At 46.8% G+C, this 11,733-nt stretch overlaps 2 protein-coding genes across 3 annotated transcripts; one reads left to right on the top strand and one right to left on the bottom strand.

The window, feature by feature from the left end:
* The first annotated feature begins 453 nt into the window (after positions 1-453).
* LOC124675942 (histidinol dehydrogenase, chloroplastic-like) lies at positions 454-4,124 on the top strand. Of its 2 annotated transcripts, none has more exons than XM_047212029.1 (15): positions 454-587; positions 690-809; positions 910-1,031; positions 1,124-1,176; positions 1,269-1,341; positions 1,650-1,751; positions 1,849-1,950; positions 2,043-2,114; positions 2,212-2,274; positions 2,346-2,387; positions 2,666-2,725; positions 2,819-2,929; positions 3,054-3,224; positions 3,469-3,559; positions 3,670-4,124. In XM_047212029.1, exons 2-15 carry the CDS (start codon positions 710-712, stop codon positions 3,942-3,944), a joined length of 1,437 nt encoding a protein of 478 aa, XP_047067985.1. In that variant the 5' UTR covers positions 454-587; positions 690-709; the 3' UTR covers positions 3,945-4,124. The 2 variants fall into 2 exon arrangements, with proteins under 2 accessions (XP_047067985.1, XP_047067986.1); XM_047212030.1 differs by having other exon boundaries at positions 455-587; positions 919-1,031.
* A 2,509-nt stretch (positions 4,125-6,633) lies between these two features.
* On the bottom strand, positions 6,634-8,279 carry LOC124674533 (arogenate dehydratase/prephenate dehydratase 6, chloroplastic-like). Its single transcript, XM_047210579.1, has one exon. The coding sequence runs from the start codon at positions 8,113-8,115 to the stop codon at positions 6,850-6,852; it is 1,266 nt and encodes a 421-aa protein (XP_047066535.1). The 5' UTR covers positions 8,116-8,279; the 3' UTR covers positions 6,634-6,849.
* Positions 8,280-11,733: the final 3,454 nt, after the last annotated feature.

The following is an 11,733-nucleotide window of genomic DNA, read 5'->3' as shown; positions in this document are numbered from 1 at the left end:
CTGAAAAATGTTCAGATTTTTTATTCTTTTTAGTTTGAAAAGTTTTATAATTTTGATAAATGTTCAGATTTTAAACGAAAATATAAACAGAAAAGAAAAACATATTTTTTAAAAAAGAAAAGAAACAACAGAAAAAAAAGAAACAAACGCATTACCTGATGTTGGGCCGCGGCCCAGCTAACTACCCAGGACGCGCGGGGGTGCGCGGCATCCTCCAAGCGCCGACCAGGTCGGTGTCGAGGAGCTCCCCTACATGGCTACATGGCTGCATGCACAGCTGATCGAGTGATCGACACGGGCCACCTACCAGGCTATTTCAACTTTCGGGTGGACAGTAAGTACTCCACCAACGTTTCTGTGTTGGGCCTAAATGGGCCAGCATCGCCAAGTACCAGCCGCGAGCGATTTCCCCTGGCCCTGGGGCCTGCGCCGCCACTCCCAGAGTCCCATCCCCTTCTGACGGCAGCTGCTCAGCTCCTCTGCCAGGATACCAGTAGGCAGTAGACCACGGGCACAGACGGCGGCGACCTACAAGGCATCGCCTCGCCGCCGACCGTAAATCCCTGCACCGCCGCCGTTTGGTTTTGGTTCGTATCTCTCCCTTACACTCTGTTCTTCATCCATGGGCCCGGGCCACCGTTTAACCTTACCGCATCCTCCCCCATGCTTCCGACTCTCCAACGCTTCAGAATTGAATCGGGCTCTATTGATGGGCAGCTTGCGCGCTCCGCCTCTGCTCCTTGGCGGCGCCAGCGTTGGTCGCGGCTATCGGCTCCGGCTCGCCTCCTCCACAGTCCCCAAATCCACGGGTGCGACCTTTTGACCTCTTGTGCTGTTATTCTGTTGCTGTACCCGTTGGTTGGTAAGCTTGCTGGATAAGATCCTCTGAACTGTAACTTGGCTTCTTGGTGGTTTCAGTGCTGAGTGTTACCTGCGCGATGAAGTCGTACAGGCTCTCCGATCTCAGTGATGCAGAGGTTAGCGGCCTCAGGGCACGCCCTCGCATCGACTTCACCTCCATTTTCAGCACGGTATGGTAATACTGAGACCATTCATGGCTATGGAAGCTCAACATTTTGTCTTTGTCTGAGAACAACCACGCGGTTTTGCTTTGTGTGATTAGGTGAATCCGATTGTTGAAGATGTGCGCGTCAGAGGTGATGCTGCGGTTAAGGAGTAAGTGTTGCTGACTTTGCTGTGATGTTTGACCATTTTCTCCATGGTCTATTGCAGAATTGTTCTTACTTTGCTGTACTTCACGCGTTCAGTTATACAGAAAAGTTTGACAAGGTCTTGCTTGATAACGCGGTTGTGCGCGTTAGCGATCTTCCGGTTGCAGAGGTAATCATCTTTGCGTTGTGCAACTAAGTCCTGCAGTTTGACTTGCTCATTTAACCACAATGTTCACACCTAGATAAATTTCAATTTTGTCTCTCTATCATGTTAGTATATTGCTTGCTTAGTTACATATTTCTCTAGTAGCAGATTGCCACCATACGCTTTATCTACTTGCATACATATGTTTCCAATCCTTTGAAATAGGTAACCTGATGTTAGTATATTCTGTGTTTGGATTCAGATGATCCTGAAATAGGTTTTTTTCCAGTTGATATATGTATTCGGCTGTCTTACCTTCATCGAATTTGTAGCTTGATCCGGCTGTAAAGGAAGCCTTCGACGTGGCATATGACAATATTTATGCCTTCCATGCTGCACAAAAGTCGCCGGAGAAGACAGTTGAGAATATGAAAGTAAGAGAACGAGAGATGATTTCGAGTCTCCATTTACATTATTCCCCTTACTTATATGATTAGGCTTATTAATTTGTGCACACACAAATCTATGAAGGGTGTAAGATGTAAAAGGATAACAAGATGCATTGGTTCTGTCGGGCTGTATGTTCCAGGTGGCACTGCAGTCCTACCCTCAACTGCATTGATGCTTGCCGTGGTATGCTCCTGTTTATTCAAATCATTCTTATTTGAATCGATTTTAGTTGTTCCTTCTTCTGAAATTTCTCATGTAGACTACTTTCTTAACAGCCTGCACAGATTGCTGGATGCAAAACTGTAGTTCTTGCCACACCTCCTAGTCGTGATGGTAGCATATGTAAGGTACATTTTGTAGGACATGGAGCTGCAGCTGTTTTTCAAGCAATTGTTTTGTAAGATGAAACTGAGGACCGCTGGGCATTATTCTTGTTCCATGCAGGAGGTTCTTTACTGTGCCCAAAAAGCTGGTGTTACACACATACTGAAAGCTGGGGGAGCACAGGTAGAACAATAGTTTGGGATTTTGTTTGCTTTGTTATGTAGTTCAATGTTATTAATGTTCTTTACTTTCAGGCAATCTCAGCTATGGCGTGGGGAACTGCATCATGCCCAAAGGTGCTCAAGATCTATATCACTATCAGTTGCTTGTTTAAAATCTGTAGTGGGGGTTGGGGGTTGGTATTCTGTCTTTATCATGAAACATATATGATGTATCAGGATGTCCTTGTTTAGGGACTAAATAGAACTTGATTGAATTTATTGTTGCTGTGAGTTTATATCATGATCTTAGAGGTTAATAACCTGCTCAAAAGATCTGTAAGCAAATATAGACGTGGGCACTCATCAGATGCGATGGCCGTGTCTCATTTGCTACTTTATCACTGGCTTGGCAGGTTGAGAAAATATTCGGACCCGGCAACCAGTATGTCACTGCTGCTAAAATGATTCTTCAGGTTTATTCTGCTCTTTCTATCTAAAGCATGACCATCATATGTCTTTCTGGCATCTTCATTCTGTTTGTGATTCTCATTGTTATTTGATTGCAGAACAGCGAAGCTATGGTCTCTATAGACATGCCTGCTGGCCCTTCGGAAGTTCTAGTCATTGCTGACAAATATGCAAACCCAGTCCATGTTGCAGCTGATTTGCTATCTCAGGTATCTTCTTTTTTATCTTACTCTGATTTGTTGTGTTGAAAAGTCTGTTGAATTGACCATTGTCCATCATTTGCTATGTCAAACTTGAGGATAATAGATCATTGTTGGTTGGTCAATTTTGTAGGCAGAACATGGCCCAGATAGTCAGGTTGTTCTCGTTATCGCCGGAGATGGTGTTGATTTGGGTGCCATCGAAGCAGAAGTCAGCAAGCAGTGTGATGCTCTTCCTAGAGGAGAATTTGCTTCCAAAGCACTTGGCCACAGTTTCACTGTTTTTGCCAGAGATATGGTTGAGGTAGCCATTCGTTCATCTCATTCCTTGCTAGCTACCGCCAGATTCGTCTATGCAGCTCGCTTGTGATGCAAAAATCTATTATTTTGTGACCTTTGTCCTCAGATACTTCTAAAGATAGTACTTTATGACTGCATTATAAAAGTTCAACGTCATGAAACTTCATACATTAAATAGGTTAAAGAACCATGTGGTTACTTTCTGTTCCTGTGGATTGTTGACCTCCTCTGTCTGTCCCCCTTTTCAGGCAATATCATTCTCAAATATGTATGCTCCTGAGCATTTGATCATCAATGTAAAGGACGCTGAGCAGTGGGAGGACATCATCGAGAACGCAGGTAGGAATGGTGTTCGGAGCTTAGTTGCAGCCAACCAGATGTATATTTATCCATAACCCACTCCTTGCATGATCCAATCTGAATTTCAATGTTCAATATTCCAATTACAGGCTCAGTTTTCTTGGGGCAATGGACCCCAGAGAGTGTGGGTGACTATGCCAGCGGAACGAACCACGTTCTTCCAACCTACGGTTACGCAAGGATGTACAGCGGTGTGTCACTGAACTCTTTCCTCAAATACATCACTGTCCAATCCCTGACTGAAGAAGGGCTGAGGAGGCTGGGTCCTTACGTAGCAAAGATGGCAGAAGTCGAAGGGCTAGAAGCGCACAAGAGAGCTGTTACCCTCAGACTGCAAGAGATCGAAGCTACTGTAACTGTGTAACTGTTGCCATGGTGTGTTTACCAGTAATTTTGATGCTTGGGAACTATAAAGTTTCTGACATTTTTCTTTTTTATTCGGCCAAACACTATAGTGTTCAAGGAGAAGAATATGTAATTGCTGCATGGAATAATGATCGCTATGTTGATCCATTGAAGGAATAAACTTGCGAGCTTAGTTTGTATCATAGGAGCGGTTTTGTAACTCTCCTCCCTTTTGAGGCAAATTATTCTGCTGCACAGCGGCAACTGGCGAGCAGGGTGGCCACTCCGTATCATTAGAAGCTACGCTCGACGATTGACATGGAGACAAAAATGTCACAATATGAGGGAGGCCCTCCAGGGCTGTTGTCCGGCCGTAGCCTTGGAATGCTGCTGATTAAGGACGATGCCTATGGGACCTCAGATGTAGATAACCATAACAGAAGCCAAAAACTGCTTTATCTTGGATCGTGACCCTGGCACAGTGGCACCAGCTCTCTCAGGCTCGATGTACGGTTCTGGACAGAAGAGGTACTCGTTGACCTCTTCTAGGCAGTTTTTCTGTCTTGTACAGTTTTCCTCTACTGAAATGAAATGGCAGAGCTCCTACCTTTAACCGTCAGAAAAAAAAACAAGAAGAAAAAAAATCTACTACTTCCAAGTTTTTGAAACCAATCTAACAGCCTATACACCCAACATAAGCTGATAGATCAACCACCAAGGATATTTAGTCTAAAAGATCCACACCAACATAACCAAAGCGAGAAGTACATCCAGGTAACACTCCCAGAAAATGTTTACAACTTCAAATTCTCCAGGCAAAAAAAAAGGGGAGCGAAAATCCACATGTGAGCTCCACGAAATCATGCGCCTTTATTACTCTTCAGAAAGGATAAGATGGTCAAGCATCATCATCTGAAGAGGCATCCCGACGCTCAACCGGGAGGAGATGGAGGACTTGTGGTGGATCATCAGAGCAGTGTTCTGAATCATTTCAGCGCCTTTCTGAATTTCAATCTTCTCCGACTCCTTCTGAAGACCTGCTTATTATTTGAGGAACGAGCAAGCATAACAAATTATTTCCATGGGATTTTTTTATCATCTTGTTTTCAAAGCAGTCTCTATTTCTTAACTTCTAGATAGTCCAACACAAAGCAGCTAAGCCCACCACATGAATATTCCTTTTCCCTTTCAGAAAATTTCCCACCCAATGAAAATATTGGTGAAATTGCCCGGTCTATCCCTATTCCGAAAGAACCAACTTTATAACACTACAAAAATATTTGGCAGCTGGACATAGAAAAGAACAAGTGATGAATAGTTTCGTCCTCATCACAAAATCTGCATTCCTTATCACTCACAAGAACGCTAGGTGGATATTACTGACTACTGAAGTGAGCCCGTCTGGGAGAGCCGATGAACTGTTAGAGGTCGTTTGGTATCCATCATTTGAGCCTGGAATCCTCGAATTCATTTTAAAATTCCATATGTGGGCTGTTTGGTTGCCACAGAATTGGACCATCATTTCATTTAGGAAATCCAGCAAAATGATGCCATGTGTAATCACAATTCCGAGCTGAAACCTGTCATTCACAATTCCTGTGGCAACCAAACAAATTCAATATTGAATTCTACTGTCATTTACAATTCTTGTGGCAACCAAACAAGTGTCTATTTCTGAAATTACAATGTAAATGAAATGAATACATGTATTCATTTTAAAATGCTACAAATGAAATGAAAACCTGGCTTCCAAACAACTTCTTAGTGAACTTCTTGCAATATCGTCGGTAAATTTCCAATTCCAATTGAGCACATTTCTCTTGATGAGTTGGTGATCCGGTGACCCCCTTGTATCAGGTGCACGTGGTGGCTGCTCCAGCTGCTTGTGAGGTTGCGTCTTTTCCGCTGGACCAGTCGTTGCAACTCGGTGCCCCGTTCTTTACAAATATTCAGTGGCAAGTAAGCATGTGGAAAAATATATTCTTTTCCAGATTCTGTCCAGAATGGCATAGTAGTTTATGTGGCGAGGCAGCGTATTATATATGGCACTTGGTCGTTCCTGTGGAGAAAACGATCGATGGAGAAATGGTCCACGATTGTTTTCTTGTTGTTGTTGGGCTGCGTGGGCATCGTGCAGATGGTGCGTCGATGTCCTGGGCTCCGCCTGGTTTATTTATCTGGTAGTACCGCTGCCACTGAATACTTGTTACGTTTGTCCCACCACAAACATGTGGGCAAATGACCAATGAGGCCACGGACGCATATGTTATTTTCAATGGAGTAGTTCATCACCGTCCTCTTTTTCTTTTCTTGGAAAAGTTAAAGCCACGACGATGCGCATGCCCACTATGACCGCATCAGTTCCCTTCATTACCAGCTTGTTTTGCTGACTGGCAATTCCATTTTCGAGCAAACGTGCGTGCGTGTGCTATGGGAAGCTAAGCTAGCTTGCCAGACGAGACGAGGCACGAGGTCGTGCAGCCAACTACCAAAAAAAAAAAAGGCCAGCGAAAGGTGAGAAGGAACGAGGAAGGAGCGAAGAATGTGCCATTGCCACCTACCCGTTTTGCTTTGACAAAGCAAGCAAGCTAGCACGTCAATACGTAGCCACGAATTTCTATTCGTCGCCACAAGTTGCTTCGTTTCAACACAGGAAATGGCGGGAGGGTTCATGTAGTATCTGATGAATGGATATTTACTGCGGATTAACTGGCTCAAATGGCACGATTACACCACGTACTATTATGACAAGAACATGCACGAAGAACAAAATGAATTATCCCTGCTAGCTAGCCGGCAACGAGGGAGGAGTAGGACGACGTGACCACAGATTCACCGGCGTACGTGCCTACTCCACTGTTTCTCCTCAGCAGCTCGATCGGCTCTACACCGGCGTAGGGAGTAATCAAGAGGAGGGAAGGCGGCTACGAATCGGACGATACAACGGTGGAGGAGGAACCGGCGGTCATGGGGGTCATGTCCATGGGGTAGCTCCCGAGCACCCGCAGGAAGGAGGTGAACTCCTGGACCTCGGCGAGCGCGTTCTGCGCCCGGGGCTCGGCGAGCGAGGCCTGGAAGTCGATGTAGAACATGTACTCGAAGTGCTTGGCGGTGCCGCGGTTGGCGTCGTCGACGAGGCGGATGGGGCGGTGGCGGTGCGGCCTGCTCTCGATCTTGGTGAGGGAGATGTCCCGGAAGGCGAAGGCCGAGAGCACCTTGAAGAGCACGGAGGTGCCCTCCTTGTCGTGCGCGAACACGATGCTGGTCTTGAAGGGCCTGTCGGTGCGCGGCACGATGGGCTCCCTTGCCAGCATCACGAACCGGGTCACGTTGCCCGAGTCGTCCTGGATGCCGTCGGCGAGCACCTCCATGCCGTACAGCTCGGCGGCGCGGGAGGACGCGATGGCGGCCGTGTCGCGGAGCCCGTTGGTGGCGATGTACTCGGCGGCTCCCGCGGTGTCGTCGAAGGCCTCGCGCACGACGTTGAGGCCCATGCGCGTGATGGTGTGCTCGCACTGCGCCAGCGCCTGCGGGTGGCTGATGACGCGGGTGATGCTCTCCTTGCGCACCCCCGGGAGGGCCAGCAGGCAGTGGTGCACGGGGAGCTGCACCTCGCCGACGATGTGGAGCCGGTGGCGGAGGAGCAGGTCGTAGTTGCGGTGGATGCTGCCGCCCAGCGAGTTCTCCACGGGGAGCACGGCGCGGTCCGCGATCCACAGCTCCACGGCCTGGAAGGCAACCTCGAACTGGTCGCAGGGGATGGCGTCGCAGGCAGGGTACGCCTTGCCCGCCGCCTTCTCGCTGTACGCGCCGGGCACGCCCTGGTACGCCACGCGCAGCTCCGACCCGTGCATCGGTGCCGGGGACAGGTCCGCGATGCGGAGCGGCACCGGTAGGTTCTTCTTGGCGCCGCCGGTGAGGCTGCTCACGGGGATCAGGTCCAGCACCGTGCCTTCGGGGGCGGGAGCGGGAGCGGGAGCAGGAGCTGGCGAGGCGTGACCGTTGACGGAGTGCGGGCCGAGCGCGGCCACCTTGCTGGAGAGGACGGCGCAGCTGCTCAGCCACTCGCTCCGGCCGCCCACCACCGAGCTCAGAGAGCACCGGACTGATCCACGGCTCCTGCCCGGAGCTTGGCACGCCAGCCTAGGATTCTGCCCGATGGGTGCCTTGATCAAACTCGCGGCAGCCATGAGTCAGCTCTTGCTCCGCTTCTTGGCTAGCTTGGTATTTCTAGTCTCTCTGGTAATGCCGGTAGCTGCTGCCGGGTAACTAGCTAGAAAAGGTAAAGAGAAAACTAAAACTAGTGGATTGAGTAAGCTTCGATGGGAGAAGCTGAGAGGGGAAGTGGAGGGTGGAAGGGGATATATAGGTGGCCATTGAGTGGTGGACTTGAGCTCTGTTCCTGCTCGAGCAGGGGTTGGTGGGGGATGGCATGTGGGCACGCGTGGAACGAAGGATCCGTCGGGATTTCGCGACCGATGGAGACGACGGGGGGTTGGTTGGATCTTGGATCTGCGTCAGATCAAAATTCAACTGACAGCTCCTTGGCCTTCTTCACCAACCAACTGAGAACTGACCCGACCGGGTAAATATTTGACGAGAACGTGCAGTGAATTTTCCGGCGCGCCGGCTGCTTGTAGCCGCGCATGCTTTCCCTTTTTCGCCGTCGTTTCTTTGATCGCCCGGCGAACACGCCGTCTACGTGCGTGCCAAGTGCGGCCGGAAGGAGTGCGACCGTTGGATCTTTCAGGGTAGATTTTTATCCTGCCAGGGAATTGCTTGTGCTTTTTCACGCACGAGATATTTTCTGCGTTTTGATCGTGATAGATGCACTATTCCTCCAACGTCGGGCATATGCTACACAATTCTCCTTCTTCTTTTGACTATATTCTTCAATTCTTAGGTTCTGTTATTCCGACGTTTTTCCTAATAATTACGAGGCTCTACTCTGAACTAGTTGACGGGTTTGATGACTCGACGGTGAATATTAACGTAACTTCACGTGCGTTGCAAATTAAAGCGAAGGGGAGCAGCTACTTACAGTCGGCGACGATCCCCCCGTCTACCTTTTTTCTTTTGGTTGCTTTCCTGCCGTGTGCAGGTAGAAACATACTTAGTAGTAAGTTGTGATGTGTTTTCGTTATCTTCGTGGTAATGAAAATCGGCCCCAAGTTGGGTCGCTTGGAAAAAAAGCTACTTCCAGTCGGAATTTTAAGTCTTGTAGGATATCGGTCACAATCACATTATCGGCATCGAGATGATACTTAATTTAGCCATCAGTTTTTATGCTTAAAGATTGTAAAGATATGCTTCAAGATAAATATAGTAATTCAATTTTGATGCTTAAATTTGGATACCAAAAATAATTTTCGGATCATAGCTAAATACAAGATAAGAAAACTTACATTTTAGATTAGATGTAAGTAAAAAAATAATTAGGAGTCATAATAAAGAAAACACCCCTTTCCAAATTACCCCGTATTTTAGCTTTGCTAAAAGTCAAACTTTGTAAAGTTTGATTAAGCACATACAAAAGCACATCATTATTTACGATATAATATCAATATTTTTACAATTATTATAAAATGTACATGCAGTTTACATACATTTCACATTGGTAATTGTAGATTTTTTTTAATGTACTTTCAAACTTAAAATATTTAGCTTCTACAGAAATTAAAATGCAGGGTAGTTTGGAAACGAGTGAGTATTCACCAAGAATATAGATACTGATGAATAAGGTTTAGTTTCAACATCTATATGGTCCATCGGACTTTTTTTTTGAACGGGTACGGGTCTAGAAGGACCCGAAAGCTGCTTCATTTATGAGCGATGGGTGAACAAATTACAGGAGAGTCCAGAATCAAAGTAGAAACTACAGAAATGACCCCAGGGATTACAGCAAGGCCCTCATGGCAGAAAAGTAGAAAGCAATCGGGTCCTCAAGATCCTTCTCCGCCACCGTGAGCTGAGCTCCGCCGCCACGCCAGGAGCACCGACACCAGGGACGAACCACTTGGGCCAGCACCACTGAAAAGTGCCCTGCAGCAGGAGCTGGAGATCCTCTGCGTCGGCTTCAAGCCTGGAGGAAGATAGACCGTCGAAGAGGGTCGCCTTTCGACCATGAGATGCAGAGGCAGGGCGGAGGTAGCCGCCGGCATCAGACCTCTGCTGATGAACTCCAAAAACGAGAGCATAGAAGCTCCCCGACGCACCAGATGTTCCCCGCCTTTGCCAAGCCGCAGTTCCCAGAACAGCCGCATCTCCCCCTCCCCCCTCACCCCCACGGTCGGCCAGGGAAAGAAGATGCACCACCCAGAGAAGCTTGAGCTTAGCACAAGAAAGAGGCCCTTTATTTGTGGAGTAACCCGCCGCCCAAATCTTCAGCGCAACCGACTCCGACCGCCGGAGCATCTCATCGGAGAAGAGGGCCGCAGGACAGCTGTAGATCTCGGCCAAAAGATCTAGCAGCCACCTCCCGACATAGAGCCACACATTGTCATAAAGCCTAAATAACCTAGATCTACTAGTAATATACAGTAACCTAACTCCGGCGCCTCCCCTAGGCCATCTCCGACCGGCTACGCTGACGGGGAGGCCGTCGGATCGGCCCGGTCTCCGGTGGGAGGCACTCAGGTACTATAGCTAGATGAGAGAGGGAGGGGGGGCGTTTGGTCCATCGGACTTCAAATTAAGATTTAGATAATGTTATGGCTTTCGAATGATATGTGTGAGAAGGATCAATATATTATTAATGAATAGATGTTAGAGAATATACACACTTGTTGTCATAATAATATATTTTTAGAATAACAAGGATCACTCCCTGGCGCACTCGATTTCATGAAAACTAAACCACATAGAGTTTTTTCTCTCTTTCGGTTACCCACCTCCCCGAGCAACGCTCTGCACTAGACCTAAAGGTATGCATGAAATTTAAAACGATACTAAATTGCAACTGGCGTTGCTGCCATCCAGATGACAGTACCCAATTTTCTTGCTAAGAAATTTCAGATGTGTTGTCATAGTATTCAACCAACTAACGTTTCAAAGGGGATAGACAGGTCAAACGTACAATGTTTGACTTCTAGAGAAGCCAAAAAATGCAGGGTAGTTTGAAAATGAGTGAGTATTCATCAAGCATAGAGCTCCTGATGCATAAGATTTAGTTTCAACACATGCATGTATTATCGGACTTCCATTCCAGATTTCAGGCTACGACTTTCTGCTGATATTTTTGAGAGAGATCTATATATTATTAAGGAATAGATGGTAAACAACTTATACACTTTAGTCGTAATACCGACTAATCTTTCAAAGGGGGTAGGTGGGGTACAATGCCGCGTAACAAAATATATTTCAAAACTGGAAACGGTGACAAAAAGTACCAGCTCCGAGTCCAACATGGTAGCAGTGGCCCAATGTGTAATTGAAATTAAACAAAGAAAATAGTGTAATCTGATAAAAAAAAATAGCAGGTTACATTCTCGAAGCAAAATATGTGCTAGAGACCAGGAGAGAAGTGAGTGTATATGCGTATATGTGGATGTCTACGTCTATTCTGTGTTTCGCAATTTTTTTTTTTTGCTAATACTAGTAAATTTGCCCGTGCGTTGCACCGGGAAAAAAAAGGCAAGTGCTCCAGCAAATCATTTGCGATGACACTTCTTTTTTGTGACACAATCAAACAAAGGTGGCCTCATTTTCTCCTATTTATGAAAACATGATTAATGAAACAAAAAACCCAATACTCCGTACAAAAAATGGTAGACTTCACATTGACTACTTCGTTCGAGACATCAATTGCA

The sequence above is a fragment of the Lolium rigidum genome, chromosome 7, assembly GCF_022539505.1.
Source record: "Lolium rigidum isolate FL_2022 chromosome 7, APGP_CSIRO_Lrig_0.1, whole genome shotgun sequence".
Classification (NCBI taxonomy): Eukaryota; Viridiplantae; Streptophyta; class Magnoliopsida; order Poales; family Poaceae; genus Lolium; species Lolium rigidum.
Note: the sequence above shows the minus strand (reverse complement) of the source record. Positions and strands in the feature narration are given on the sequence as shown.

Excerpts from the sequence above, each read along its gene's own strand:
- LOC124675942 (XM_047212029.1), top strand. The coding sequence starts at position 710 with ATGGGCAGCTTGCGCGCTCCGCCTCTGCTCCTTGGCGGCGCCAGCGTT. Across the intron at positions 1,342-1,649 it reads GCGATCTTCCGGTTGCAGAG|CTTGATCCGGCTGTAAAGGA; the intron begins GTAATCATCTTT and ends TCGAATTTGTAG. Across the intron at positions 2,930-3,053 it reads CAGCTGATTTGCTATCTCAG|GCAGAACATGGCCCAGATAG; the intron begins GTATCTTCTTTT and ends TCAATTTTGTAG.
- LOC124674533 (XM_047210579.1), bottom strand. The coding sequence starts at position 8,115 with ATGGCTGCCGCGAGTTTGATCAAGGCACCCATCGGGCAGAATCCTAGG.